Consider the following 15,478-nt stretch of genomic DNA (forward strand, 5'->3'; position numbering starts at 1 on the left):
TTATAAGTGGGCATGGGTTTTTATTCTCAGTGCACAGCAGTATTGGTTTCTGCTCATCAGCAACAAGCTTTACTGGTTCCAAAAAATTATCCTTTTTTTCTGCCTTTAAGAACTATGCTTCCTGTCTCAGAGGAACAACATGTTTGAATTTCAGATTTGCCGGTTTATAGCATTTTTCCCTAAGAACCATAAATACATGCAAAACATTGTACAGAGAACTTAAATAACATCAAAATGCAAATACAGATTGGGTGCACTGTTAAGCCGAACTGCAATATGCAAAACACACTGGGGTATGCATTGCTTGGATATCACCATCGGCTTATTTATGTCATGCAGACCACAGTGGTCAATCTTTTGTTTTGTTTTTCTTTTTTATACAAAAATACCAGTGCTTGCTATACTAGTTACTGGAAAAAAAGAAGAAACTCAAAATTCCTATCTGCATGCTGATTTGAAAAGAACAATGTAGATAGATTTGTTGGCACAATATATATGGCATATTCACATATGGCATATACACATATGGGAGAAAAAACGTGAACCAAAGGCCAGTTCAGTCCTGGGAAGCTCACCTCCCTCCATCTCTTCAAATTAAGAGGAAAGGGAACAGCAGGTCTAACAGCAGGGCTCGGCAGGCAAAGGACTGGCACTGAGCTCAATGGAAGGGTTTCTGGTCTATTCTGAGGAGGGGGCTAGAATGGCTTAAGAGTAGCAGGCATTTACAAATGCCTCGCCCCTACCATTGCAGTGAGGTGGTCCCTTGTTATGAAGTAAGAAAGTGTGTACTTTGTGATGGTCTCATCGGCAGCTTCAATCACTAGGCAAGGAAAGCAGAAAGTAAGGAAGCTCTGCATTTGGGGGTTTCAGGGCCAGTGTGAGCTTGCCAGCCCCTCTGGGTTTCCAGCAGTGAGCTAATCTCTCAGATTTGTTCCTCTCTGATGCTCAAGGGGAAGAAGAAACCCAAGCCTTAAAGAACCCACAAGTGCCAGAGGGATTTATAGGTGGTCTCTCTAACACCTTTAGGGATGAGTCATTTCAGAGGGCAGGTGGTACCTACAGGAAGAACCTAGCCCCAAGACTGTCAGCCAGGGCCAGAACCAGCCTCTGTTTTTTCCACTTAGAGCTCTATGCCCCATCTTATATACTGCATGAAACCTTTCTAGGGGAGGGGAAGAAGTCCCAAATTAAATCTGTGCACAAAAACTTACTAATGGAAAACTCCAGGGGTGACAGAAGGTAAAAGAATCATAAACAATGCAAATCCCAAATCAGAGTATCCTTGCAGCCCGAGAGATGATCAGGTCTTGGGTATCACTCTGCCAGCTGTCCATCAAGAAATAAAATCCAACCAAGACCCCTGACCTTCATAACTAGTTACTAGCGAACCTGGCACACATCTCCCTGGGGGCGCACACTCATTTTCTGCTGCCATCCCTTCTGCTGGACGCTTTCCTTCCTATCCACAGTCTACTGCCCGCTTTTCTAGATTTATCAAGATAGGAATCTAGAATCATATTTTCCCTTTCTCCCCATCAAACCTTTTTCGAATCCAAAGCACCATTTCGGGGGTAAGCTTTATTAACTTATGCCATATTCATTCACTGCCAGTTGGATCATTGAAACCGAATAGAAAAAAACCTATATAAAAAATATGCACATGAACACTTAAACTTACTCAATTCCCTAACAACAAAATTTATATTAAAAAAGTCTAGAACCCAACAAATTCCGCCCCACCCCCACCCCCAAGTATAAAGATGGCTGTTGGAGAAAGGAATTACGGTGCATTGGTTTGAAAATCAATTACAAATACTAAGTCATCTGCCATGTCAAATAGCTGGTTAATGCTCCCTCTACACAATTACATGACAGCACTTTATTTTAAATCTTTTAAACAAAATACATATGGCTGACTCAAAAAATACCAGTTTCTGATCTAAAGAAAACTATATTTTTTTTGCATAATATTCTATATTTTCTCTCCTACTATGGAAACTAGAATACATAAAAAACCGTTGACTTTAAACAAGTAGACACAATCTCTCAGGAGTAACCTGTTAGGCACCATGAGAGTCTTTTGGGAGCAGGAATGGTAAAATAGCCTCCGAAGTTTGTTATTGGCTTGTTTTTTTAACTGATCTGAGGTAATAAAAGACTTGACAGCTAAATCTTCCAATGTACTTAATAAATATACATGTGAACACCTAACACCTCACGTGAGCTGTTTTTCCTCTATGAGTGTTTAAGACAGAGAAAAGATCACTGACACATACAACGTTTACAAAACCAAAATCAAATTTGGTAGATTCTGTAGTAATGGGGATGTGTAGGGGGTATTTTCTTTACTCTTCCTACCGTGGACAGCTCAGGTGAGAGGGCGAGGGAGGAGGCATTTAGAAGAAAAGGCTGGAGAGGCTACGTCCGGGTCTCCTCACTCTCACAAATGGACATTTGGCAGTTCCTAGGAGCCTCAAGCCCCTGCTCCCTACTCCCGTCGCTCTGCTGAGAGGGTGGCAGGCTTCATTTATGCAATGGGAGCGGGGGATTGGCAGACGTGAGTGAAGCCCTGCACAGAAGAGTTTAAGTCAACATCAGCAGGGATAAAAATGGAGCTGCTGAAAACGTGGCTCCACCTTGTCCCAGTAAAGAACACTTAAAAAAATCTCCTATTGAAGTTCCCAGCTCCTAAGAGGCAGGTACAACGGGATGCTTTGGGCAGTGTTCAGGGCAAGAAGGCACAGGGTTTTACTGTGCAGCGGGCGAATATGTTCTGGAGAAGGGCTTGAGTGGGGCATGTGAGAGAGAGGAAGAGAGGAAGGAGGAGAGCTTTTCAGAGCAGGTCTTTTGTTACTTTCAGTCAGCAAAATGTCACTGGAGGCTCCCACTTTGGAAACATATTTTCAAAATCAGAATATCTGAGAAAGGTTGGGACCTTTTCAGAGACTGGACAAGTCAGGGGACACAGCGAAAAGTAGAATTACACAACGGAAGGGAATGTCAAAGCTAGTGCCCAGCCACCTAAGCTCAAGGTTTCTGGTGTCGCAGATCCTGCTGGAATGGCCCTTTGGCCTCTCCCGAGGCTCCTCGACACTCACTCCTCCCACACGCAGGCTCTGCCCTGGGAGAGCCTTGGCAGGCGGCTTTGCGAACAGCAGTGGTCACCCCAAGGGCGACTTCACGACAGTTGGCTTCGATGGTCTATCTTGTCCTTGACCTGCCAGCTGCTGGTCCTCAATATCCAAGTCCATTTAGGAGGCACGGTCATTCTCAATTCATTCTTTTGTCGCGACTTTAGGATTAGGAGAAAGCTCAGGCGTATGGTAAAAACTACATACCACACATATGCAAGCTTTATGGTCAAGGTTGACCTTTCTGGCACTTAGAAACCACACAAATGTGACAAGATGGCAGTTTCGAAGTACATAACCTGACAACAGCAGGAACACATTCTTACCTGTTCTCAGTTACTTCAAAAGGACCCTGTTATCAAAAAAAGTCTATCTGCCTCTAGAACTAAGTCAAGGGTTCCACTGGGGCCAGAAGGGAGAATGGTCAAAGTTGACTCAAGTCATCCAGGTCCTTTTCACTTTCTTAATCATCGCAACTTTAAGACAAAAAAAAAGAAAAAAGAAAAAAAAGAGTGAAGGTAAGGAAGACAATGGTCAAAGGACCTTAGGGAGGTTGGACTGGCAGGGTAGAAAGAGCTAGAGGGTTACGTTTTCAAAATGGGAAAACTGTTTTAAAAACAATCACTCTGTAGGCTAATTCTATACATTCCATTCCTGCCTCCACACATTTCATTTGAAAACATTTGTTTCTCTGAACCCTCAACTGGGGTTATAAATGGCATAGACTCATAGGGTAAAATAAAAAAAAAAGCCAAGAGATGGCAACATATGTACGAATACTGGGAAAGAATTTGAGTTGGGGTGGATGCCAAGAGGATCATATCATTTCTTTAAAAATGACAACTGTTACATCCAAGAAGTAGATTCCAGCATTTACTACCTGCATGGGGTTTGACTGGGTCTTGCTCCAAATCCCAACTCAAGTTTAAGTCAAAATCCTTGTAGGTCTATTCTCCTACTTCCTCTTGGTCAGGTAGGGCTCACACATACTTGGGAGCGACTGACATGACAGTGAAAAGCCCCATCATATCTTAGAGATGGGAGAGATGAACAGGAAATAGGGAAAGCAGGAATGGGAGTCAAAGAATGAAGCTCAAACTGACGTCTCCAGGCTGTGCAGAGGGCTGTCCAGGTGGGAGGCAACAATTTGCACCTGGCTGGAATCCACTGCGTTGTTGTTTTTGTTGGCGTACGGAGTGACCTCGCCATCCAACAGGAGCACCCTAGTCCCACACTTAGAAAACTTTTCAAGATTTTCCTCCTCTTGCTCATCCAGGAGTGGTGTACGTGGCAGCTCCTCATCTATGGCGAATTCAGGGTGGGTCATGAAGTTGTGGATGGAGTTTTGGTTCTTGGGTTTCTGGATGCTTTCATGGAGGGAACTATGGAATGCTTTGACCACTTTGATCTATACCAGGGGAAGGAAAAGAAGGATGAGAAAATACGGAGATGAGAATTGGCCAGTAAAACAAGAAATTGGTGGTGTGAGGAGAGAAACAAAACCTAAACTACAAGACATTACTGATCAATAACAAAAAGCATACATATAAGAAGAGATCATGGAATACTAAAAACATTTACGTGGCTCAAATATCAAGCATTGGGGTGAGGTGGGGTGAGTAATGGCAAACATCTAGGATGTTTCAAAAGCTGCATTAAAAAAAGTAGAAAACCCAAAGCAAAGTTGGCATTCCCAAACAATCCACTCTTAAAATGAAATGGAAAACAAAAAGATTCATTAGTTCTTTTGAATGGAGGGCAAGAACATTGGAACCAGGTGCAAATTAACAGCCAAATTTAAAAGGTGATTCAGACAAGTGGATTTCTGTGTTGAGGCCAAACATCTTGTGAATTTGGAATGGATAAATTACACATTGTAGTTATCTGTTTAAAACCCTCAAAGAGCCAAACACATACCAATCTGCACACAATACGCTTTCGGTGATAAGTGACCATGAATACAGTGCAGCAAAGCAGACAAACCAGTCTTCATATGTGTCAGCAGCATGCAAGAAATTAACCCATAAACTCCAATTAAATAATTGCTCTTTTATCAAGAAACATGTATGTATATATTTATATCCCACAACTTCTATACTGTTCCCTCCTTCTGCCCTTCCCTTGGAAGATGTGGATGAAATACAGGTATCAAAGGTATCAAAAGGTGCCTTCCTCCTGACTACTGAGAGAAGACGTGGCTTTCATAACTCAGATGTATGTCTGTGTCTCTCATACTCAGCAACTATGCCCAGTCATTCAGTTTTCTCCAGCTGTTTCTAAATTGTGATGAGAAGCACGATCTTATGTGGAGAAAGAAAGGATGGGGCCAGGAGAGAAACCATCCAATCCAGGGGGCAGTGCTACAAATAAGTGACTTTTCCAATGGGGTGGATGAAAAAGATGGAGGAAAGGAAACAATTTGTAGTTTTACTGGGCAAAGTCTTTGTTCTACTGTACAGAAAGGGAGGGATTCCGTCAATTTAGAGAAAGAGAAAAAAATTGATCTTAATTGATCCCTGTGACCAGCCTTTGTCTTATCCATAGGCACCCACCCTTTGGCAGCCTGCTTTTCTGAATTGCAGACCTGTTTGAGGGATGGTTTAGAACCTGCATTAGTAGGATTGGGGTAGGGGGAGAAGGTTGGATCCCAAGGTTGGAGAGGCCAGGGGAAGAGAAAGCATTTATAGGATTTTTTGTTGCTGGGAGGAGGCTCATCCTAGTCTTATCCAAAAATTCTTCCTTTGGAAAAAGAATGGGAGAAACACAGAAGAAACTGTTGACGTAGGGAGGGAGATGATATAGGGAGGAATGATGAACGTTGGGGTAGGTACCTCTTTCATTGTCCTGCTGTTTAAGCGAAGAATATGTTCCTGGAGAAGAGGCAAGAGTGTGGGGACAGCAGAGTGCACAGAGTCAGCCAAATCAATTGGCTGGCTGGCCTGTCCCAGTGCTTCCTATCACTGCAGAGAACCTTCAAAACTAATGCGCAAAGAAGTTCCACTAAACTTGTGTCTCTGCTGGCTAAGGCTTTCCTTGCCTCACTCTATGACAGCCTGGCAGACCCACCCAGAACTGAGGGTGCTCAGAGCTTAGAAGGCAAAGGATTCTTTGCCACTCAATCGAATCAGCTCAACAAGAAGAATCAAGGAATGTGGGCACACATTCACCAGGCTTAACAGAAAGTAAGGACCTACTTTTCCATCCTTGTATGATTTTCATTTACCATCTAATGGGTAAATTTTAACTGTTATGCACTCTTCGCTCCAGATCTAAGTGATATCAGGTGGAACAGAGGCTCCATCTGATCTTTAGGAGGTCCAAAGTTTTTACTGCTCTACGTCAAACTTAGAGCAAGGCAATTTGGTTTAAGTAAACCCAAACCCAATGCCTTCTCCCTTGGCCCTGGTGAAGAAATGGGCTCAAAGCTCTACCGCCCTCTGTGGCAGTGATAACGTAGCCCACGGTTTTCACCTGCAGTTGAGATCTCAAAAGTTCTAACAGGTGCTGCAGGAGAGCAGGTGCCTTTATACACCAGTTGATCATTGTCAACATCAGTGATTTTCAAACTTTCTGTTCCTTTTTTTAAGCAATTGAACACTTTATTAAAATAATTACATGTGAAGTCTAATGTAGGAAACAGACTTTAAAAAACTGGGGTTGGACTGAGCATCTAGAGCCCTGTTTGCTGGCTGTTGCTCTCACCTGTTGGGGTGGTCATAACACTGTTACAGGTAAACAATAAGGGAGACAAAAGTAAATTGGGGATGAGTAGATGGAAAATTTCTTCTTTGGGGATGCAAGGAACAGTCATCCGGCCGGACTGTGGGACTTCTGGAATCTAAAGGGAAACCAGTCACTTGCAAGGGAAGCTCAAGTGAAGAGGAATCAGAGAGCTAAGGAGTACCATCTAGTGGCCTGGTGGGTGGAGGGCACAAGGCTGTGCCAGGATGCTCCCAACGCTGGCCTCAGAGAAGGTATAACACATGCTGATGAACAACCGCACAGATACACCATCATCAATCCACCCCAATTGGCGGCCTCTTCTATTCCTGATGCACGCTGTCTTGTGCATGAGCAGCATATGGGGAACAAGACACAGCTAGTGAAGAGGGTGCTGTGAAAGCTTTAGGCACTCTCCACTCAGCCAATCAACCCTTCCTTCCCTGGTCATCATCTATCAGAACCTCTGGGAAATGTCTCTTCTGTGGCCCCTGACCTACAGGTGAAGTGGCTGATTGAAGCGCAACTCTTTCTCATAACTCAGGAGCGCCAGCCAGGCTAGACCTTAGGTTAGGTGTGAGTGCTCAGAGTCACCACACACTCTCCAGAGCTTAATGAATGGGCAGACGAAGACTCCATTTCCTCAGCTGGTAGTTTTCTGCTCCATTTTCAGAAACTAGGGGAAGAAAAGAGATTCGGGCTTTCCTATAGATGGAAATCTTAGGGATTTATCTACAGAAGGGTAGATAAGTAACTGAATTCACTTGGAGATCTGGAATGGGACAGGAGGTTTTAAAATGCATGCCTATGACTTCTCGGGTCTCCAAGGAAGAAGTCACAGCGGGGGAAAGAGCAGATGTGGCCTGTCTCTCCTGACTTTCCCCTAGTCTTCGATGGTTTGCAGCATACCCTCCACCAGCAACTCTACAAGAGCCTAACAGGCTCTGTCTTCTGTTTAGTCTCCTTCTACCTTCAAATTGCTGTGATATCTGACACTAATCCCACCTAACAGAGAGGCATGATTTAAAAAGAACAAAAACTAGTTAGAGGAGATGGCAAAGCCAGAAGAAAATGGAAATAAGAGAGGAATATGGAAGGAACAGAGTGAGAGGCTCTTGGATATTTGCAAGGTAAGACTTCTTTAGTTCTGTGACTACCTTTAGGCTTAAAGAAATATGTATCTATATAACACTCCACTCCACCCCGCCCCCATATCTCATATGAGAACATTTACAGTTGGTTAAAAACAAAATAAATAACCTAAGTCTGGTCCACCTACACGGCTCACAATCATGTGAACCACAGACAGTGCAACTGTTCTTCCTTCATACCCCAGCCCAGGGTTGGTGGGGGGAGCGGTTGGGAGGAAGGGAGAGACAAACAGATGTTTGAAGCCCACAATATACTTAATACAGAGAGACTCCTTTCCCATCAAATACCAAAACAGCAGTATCAGCAAAGAGACTTCTCTCACCTCTCTGTGTCCCATTCGGGGAAGGTAAAATGACCAGGAATATGAAGGCATAAGCATGAGCAAGAATCCAATAATCTACCAAAGGGAACACCAGACCTTAGGTTGAATGTAAACAGCATTCCAATGGACAGGCGGGCTGAAAAAGGGGTTCCTAAAACTCTATGCACAAAATAAGACATGATGGGTTTGCTATAGGTAAGACAATGATTTCAAACTTCCTGCTTCTATTTTTCTATTCTATTCCTAGAGAAAAGGAGAAGAAAAAAAAAGTTGCTCTTCAGAAATTCCTAAAAAAAAAAAAGTTTAACAGGTGAAGAAAAATAAGTTATTTTGAACTTTTCATCTATTTCTCCCACCCAGATGTGAATTAATTGATTCTTAAACCAGAGTTTGGTTTAAAGTCCCTGAAAAGTAAAACAATGCGGCTACTCAGCCCGGAACTGAACACCTTTGTTTCTTCACATTCAGCTATAAGTTTTATGCCAACACTGCCAGCTAACAATAGAGTGGTCGCCAAAAGAACTATTATTAGCAGCCAAGTTCAATAATGGCTCAATTATGACAGATCTACTCATAAAAAAACCCATCGGAACAATGGCTCCCCTCATACCTTTTCTCAGGAGATCTCAAACTGGCCCCCAAATGAAGAGTCCCTGTGTTTTCATTTGGCCTAACCTTACACCTAAACTTAGGCGACAGAGTTTAGACTCAAAGGAGCAGAGAAGGAGAGGAGAGAAACAACACAACATATCCAAACAAAGCAAAAAACAAAAACAAAACAAAGCAGGACAAAAAAACTCAAGGAAGAAGCAAGAAATGCAGAGGAACAATCAGAAAACAGGACTGTTGTCTTTAAAATGGTTATATTTAATAACTTTTCAGTATTTAAAATAAATAAGTAAATAAATAAGTAAAGAAAGAAAGAAAGAAAATAAAATAAAAGAGCACACAGCCTGGTTTGGGAGTGGGATTTTGGTCCCACTTTTCTTCCCTTAAGTCAAAGATCAAAGGGAAAAACAAAAAGGAAGATAACCTGGTTGGTTAAAGTGGATGCCACGTGCTCTCTTGTGGTCATAAAATCATGCATCATAATAGACTATCACTCACTGCCCAGAGTAGGAGATGAAACAGCAGCAGCAACAGAAGTGGTGGGGGAAGATCTGACTGGTGCCACTGTGACACAGGCTGAGCTAGGAACATGCTTTACATCAAGGTGCTGACCCAGGGTCTGTCGCTTTATGACTCCCTTAAAAGAGGCTCCCGTCTGGAATGTGTTAATTACGTCGATCTGCAAAGAATCAGAGAGTGAAACAGCTTTGCTCCACAGTCAGAGAGGCGAAGAAACAGGAAGGGAGGGTCCTGGAGGGTTAGGGAAGGGGAATGGAAGGAGCTGGGCAAAGGGGACAGGAGACAGAAAGCTACAGAGAGAGATGCCCTCACACACAAAGCAATGGTCACACTTCACTTAAGGAACAATTTGCCACGGAGTTGAAATACCCAGCCAGAATCCAGTCTGCTCTTCCCTTTTAGCTGATGAAGCCCGTTTTAGGTGTACTGGTGACCAAAAGTATCTAAAATTTAAAGGGACTTCTACACCCCATGACGGCTCATAGATAGTGGCAGCTTATTCTTTGTTTCGACCTATACTGTTAAAAAATAAAGCATATAATTTAAGATAGAAGGCAAAGTATACATTACTGAATTTTGAGGCTCAGGAACCTCTAACCCAATTAAACTGACTACTTATTTTTACAGATTTTCCAGGAAAATAACTCATGTATTTAAAGAAAAAACAGAGGCATGTAGTAGGTGACATCCATAGCTGACCATAGTGGAAAGGCTCCTGACCATGAGTTGCTGGGCTCACCCTGTTCTGGGTTTCTTCTCTGAGACACCCTTTCCTTGGGCTGAAGTGGACAGGGCTTGAGAATGGAGCTCAGGAATCTAATGGCCAGGCTCTTCAGAAAGAATGCCACTAACTGCATTAATGTATTGGAGATATGGAAAAGTCTGGCAGAAATGCTGACAATAATTCAGCATTTAGAATGAGGGAGGGGCAGAAAGAGTTGTTGGTAGTTGGTGGGTGGTGAGCAGCTGCAAGTCTATCCCTACACAGTGGTCTCTGGTCTCCAGGGTGCCAGTCCTCTGAGACAGAGGACATTCATGCTATTTGTTTTCCAACAATGGTCTGGGTCTGGGGCCTTGGTCAAACCCGCCATCCTTATCCCTGACCCCTAAGGAACAACAACAAATCAAAAGGAATCCTTTACCCTTCAGCATCTGGCAGAACTGTCTTAAAAATGGCCACATGCTTAGAACCAAGGGGTAATCTCCCAGGAATGCAAGAAAGGTGCTGATTCCACTCATCTGACTTCATTTCCCCAGGAGAGAAGGTCGGAAAACAGGCACCTTGTGAGGCAGACAGTTATTCTTACTTGTAAAGCTTCCTGAGAAGCCATGACCTGTTTAGGGCTAGTTTCTGGATTCTGAGCTAAAACACGCCCCCTTCATCACATTATACAGTTTTCAGTTCCAGGGGACAGAGGTGCCTGATCCTGTAGGAGGAAAGGGTTTCCATGTGGGGAGCATTCAGCTTCATGGAAGAAGGGGTTATAGAGACATCTTCCCTCGTATTTATTAGGGTTACAAGATATCTCAACCTCCACAATGAAATTGGATCCCAGGTTTACCTTCCCAAGATTCTAGCCCTTGTTTCTGAAACTTATGCTTTCTAATGCTTTTTAGCTCTCCCCAAACTAAAGAGACCAAGATGGGACAATAGCTTGGCAACACCTCCCACCCCTAAGTGTTGCAGTGAGAATGACAACAAAGAGCAACACAGATGGCAGGAGATTTTGTTAGAGTCCTGCTGAGGCTGAAGAGTTGTACCAGGAGAGAGCGTCAGGTGTCTGGAGGAAGGCTGGCATAGTCAGCCTCCTTTGCTTCTAATTAGGCGCATATTACCATGGCACGAATCTGGTCCTTGTGGCATCTTTAGCAGGTTGCCTTTGCTGCCTAAGTTCAGGATTTAATGCTATTCTGGCCTAACTGCCTCATACTCCAATAGGGAAAGGTAGTATTCCTAAAGCTACGTAGGCAGTGAAACTAAACAGAGAGGTATACAGTCGAGAGTAGAAATTGGTAGTGGAGGGCGGAAGGAAGCTCCATGAATCTCAGGCCCCCAGGAGAGAAGACGGACCAGGAACCAGGAGACACTGGAATGGGGGGATCCTGGCTAGGAAAGAAATCACACAGTAGGAGAGGAGGCAGAGGATCCTGAAGGGAAGAAAAGCAGACAGGTCATTGTGAGAAGAGCAGACCTAAAGGAAAGCACCAGGGCCTCAGTGATAGGAGCCAAAGGTACCAGGATTCCGGGCACATGAGGCCCTCATTCGGGGCACATGGGCTCAGCAGCCTGGAGAGCTGGGGGGGCAATGGTGGGAACTCTGGAGGTCCTGAGGCAGTAGTCGCAGGTCCTGTGGGAATTCCCCTCTCTGGTACGAGGAACTCAAGAGACGGGAAAGGAGTCCCAGTGTTTTCCCACCTGGCCCCTCTTTCCCACTTCCATCTGTTGTCTTGCCTACGGGACAAGTACCCAGCAGGTATTTACTTTAGAATATTCATTGCACCTCTCTTCTCCATGCACTAAGGAGCGGAGGTGGACTTGACTAGGGAACTTTCTAAACATCTGCAAGGTTAATTTTAGAGTGAAACTTATTTCCGGGCTCTTCAGCCAATCAGTAGAGTGGAATCGGCCTGGTCTCTAGAGAGCACCTGGGAGAGTTAGAATTTAGTTTCTTGAGATGGGAAATCTCAGGACTATCACAATAGAGGTATATGGGGCAAGAACAGGGGAAGTGATGGGATGCCTAGACCAGCCCATTCGCCCAGGAGAAAGTAGGTACAGGTTCATGGAAAGTGGTAAAAAAAGTTTCTGTAGGGTTACAGGCAGGCGACTTAAGAGCAGCAGCAACAACTTCTCTCCCATTTGAGAAATTGCAAGAAAGGAAAAAATTGAAGAAATTATAGCTTCTTCCTTTTTGGGAAGTAAGTCTGAATCCTGCAAAAGATACTCAGGCATTGAGAGACTATTGCCATTTATACACACTTAGCCATCAGATTCCCCACCATGTCCTTAAATTTCAATTGGGAAAGATATGAGGGTGAGTTTCTTTTACAAAGATCCCTCCAGGTAACATCTACATGACTCTAACAGCAGTTAGAGTAGTTGAGGATGTACATTAAGTGTCAGCTGTCTAACTCCTTCCTTCTGAAGGTAAGGTAAGACTCTGAACTTTTCCCACCCTGGGTTAGGTCTAGTGCTTGCAAGAGACTTCATGCAGGAAGCTTGCCCAACCTGATGGAAGGTGGGAAAGTGGGCTTGAGAACCAACCCAAAGCTCAAGGACTATTCTAACAGTTAGTGTCTCACGCTCTAGACCTTATGACTACTTTCCCCTCGAATAAGCCCATGGGGCTATCTCTGCCCATCTGCCCTGAAGTGAGAAATCTGGGGCTGCCCACCAGTAGCGGGCCTTGGAAGGGAAGAGATGATGGCTGCTTGATGCCCTCCCAGCACCTCCGAAGATGGAGAGACTTCTTCTCCCAGTGGGAGGCCAGGCCACTGTCAGTACCTGAGTCTGGATGCGGTTCAGGCCCCGGAACCAGAGGATCTGGCCTCGGCGCAGCTCCATCTCTGCATGGTCAATCTCATCCAGCCCCTCTGCGTCCTTGGTGATCTCCTCTTTGGTGATGCCGTGCCCAGCCTCCTTTAGGAACTTCAGGGACTGTGTAGGTATCGTGGAAATTACCTGAGACCAGGTGAAGCAAAAGGGGAGACACCAGAATTGGGGTGAGGAACAGTCGTTCAACTTACATGGGTCAGGCCCTGGGGTATGTGACTCTTGGCCTTCTTCCCACTGGGAAAACAGAGGGAGAAGCACCAGTCCATTCAAACAACATTCACCAAGTGCCTGCCAGCTATCAGGACCTCCGCAAGGTTTTCTGTATTTGTGGATGTCCAAAGGAGAACTTACGTTCTAAATTCGACCAACCATCTGCCTAGTTATAGACTTCATTCTCCTCCTTCTGTTTCAGTTTTCCCTCTCCATTTTGCCATGTGTCTTCTCAGAAAAGTAGAACCATGTATGATGTATGGTACATAGTAGGAAGGGACAGAGACTAGGACCTGGGAGAAAACAAGTCTGGGGACAGGATGGTCACATTGCATGTGCATGAGTAAGGGGTAGAGAGGATATTGGAAAAGAATGAGTCCTTTCTTAGTTACCACATGCAAAGTAATTCTTGTGTTATAAAACTATAGTCAAAGGTTACTAAAAGTCTTCTTGGGCTTAGGGTGAGGAAGCATGTGGACAGGCCATGGAAGAAGGGACATATGAGTATTACCAGAAGCCACAGAGCAGTAGGTTGGGCTTGTAATTCAAAATAAATCATTTGGTAAGCTTAGTTCCTGTCGATGAGTCCTCCTTTAAAACATGAGGAGTAGATAGGGCTCAGGTGGGAAAGGGGCCGTGGGCAGTCCAACGTGGACCCAAGTGTTTTGAAATAGGAAGAATGTCAAAGTTCTGTTTTCAGATGTTGGAAGGAGCTGCTATGATATAGAAGGAAGACTGTTATCTGGCATCAAGATCACACAGTCACGTGTGAGACTAGATTCAGATGAGAGTTTCAAATAGTACTGAAACAACCGAGCTTCACCCGAGCATAAACTGCGTTAGGGACCCCAATGGTAAATGGACTTCAGCAAACGGAACAGGGTGGAGGTACTGGGGTTAGGAAATGGGATGGAACTTAATCAGGATGGCATCTCGGAGGTATGAAAGAAACAACTAGCAGGTCTATGGGGGGAAATTCCTCCCTGTATCCCCAGCGAGGAATCTTTGGGGCCAGTTAGAGCAAAGCCTCTATTACCTAGGTGGCTGGGCACCATTCAGTAGAGACCTGAGATTCACAAAGTAGAGGGACAGCCCAGGCCAGAGCTGAGGATGCAGAGGACTTACAAGGTGGTATCAGGGAAGGACTGAAACTCTCACCAGACCTGGTGATATTATTGTAACACAAGCAGTTAGCATTTACGGAGTACTTACAGGGTACTAAACATTGTTCTAAGTCATTTCTGTGTAGTAACTGATTTTCTGATTAACAATAACTCTGTTATCCTACGTTGAGGAAACTGAGGCTTAGAGTGGTTAAGAAACATGCTCAAAGTTCAACTTGTAAAAAGGAGAGCTGGGATTCAAACCCAGGCAGCCAATCCCACATCCAGCTCTGAGCCATATGCTATACTGCTTCTCTAAAGACCTTGTGAGTCTGGATTTTATTTTAGGTAAAAGTCAAGCATTCTACCCAGATAAGGCCATGGAGAGAAACACAAGAGGTGGGGGAGCCTTACACCGTGTCAGCACAGTAGCCAGAGCCAGACTGCAGTTTCACTAGCATAAAGACATATGCTTTGTAAACTCTTCTACTTCTAAGACCCTTACTATTTTTTTTTGTTTTTAAGCAAAATTCCATTGAAAATTTCCACTCCCACCTCAGAGAAACTAAGGGGTTGCCTGTCTCCAGGCCTGGTTAGAGAGGAGATCTGAAGCCTCTGAAGTGGTGGGCACTGATCTTTCCACTTTGGGATCCTACCAGATGGAAAGAACTTGACAATTGGGGGTTGGGGAGGGAAGGAGAAGAGGTCTGCAGGCTGTGTGAATGCACAGGGAAGGCGGGCTAGTACTTACCTGGCCCCACAGCAGTTCTCCAACACCAATGAAAAGACACCAAAACCACTGGGACAGGGTGAGCCTCGTACAACTGAAGGGTTTACCCCCAAATTCCACGATGAGAATCTAGAACAGAGAAGGGGCAGCCCACCATCAGGGAGGTGAGTAAGAGATAGTAGCCCTTGAGTCAACACCATCAAAGCCACGTAACCCCGTTTCCAGGATCCTTGCGGTGCAAGTCTTGAGCTGCTTGTTGGGAAAGGAGAAAGAAGAAATCCAGAAGTGGAGACAGACACAATCTGTCTTTACAGAGCACTCTGATAGGGAGACAGACACAGCTACTATGAAAATTATTAATGTGGGAGCAGGGAGAGCTGGCGGGGGAGCTGGAGGCTTCTTGTGACTAAAGCCAGTGATGACAAA

General features: G+C 44.5%; 1 protein-coding gene across 6 annotated transcripts in view; it reads right to left on the bottom strand.

Moving 5' to 3' along the window:
* Positions 1–15,478, bottom strand: part of ATP2B4 (ATPase plasma membrane Ca2+ transporting 4) — a 98,552-nt gene continuing 83,074 nt past the window's right edge. For 2 of the 6 annotated variants that reach the window (XM_088801785.1, XM_088801787.1), the window contains 4 exons: positions 15,074–15,181; positions 12,959–13,135; positions 9,433–9,613; positions 1–4,539 (listed from right to left, as the gene is read on the bottom strand). In XM_088801785.1, coding sequence (XP_088657911.1) covers positions 4,514–4,539; positions 9,433–9,613; positions 12,959–13,135; positions 15,074–15,181 — 492 coding nt within the window. In that variant the 3' untranslated portion in view covers positions 1–4,513. Of the gene's footprint in view, positions 4,540–9,424; positions 9,614–12,958; positions 13,136–15,073; positions 15,182–15,478 lie in introns of those variants that run through there. The other 4 variants (XM_088801783.1, XM_088801784.1, XM_088801788.1 and 1 more) reach the window with 3 other exon arrangements.

Source organism: Rhinolophus sinicus, chromosome 11, assembly GCF_057876585.1.
Source record: "Rhinolophus sinicus isolate RSI-liver-muscle chromosome 11, RSI-T2T, whole genome shotgun sequence".
Taxonomy (NCBI): Eukaryota; Metazoa; Chordata; class Mammalia; order Chiroptera; family Rhinolophidae; genus Rhinolophus; species Rhinolophus sinicus.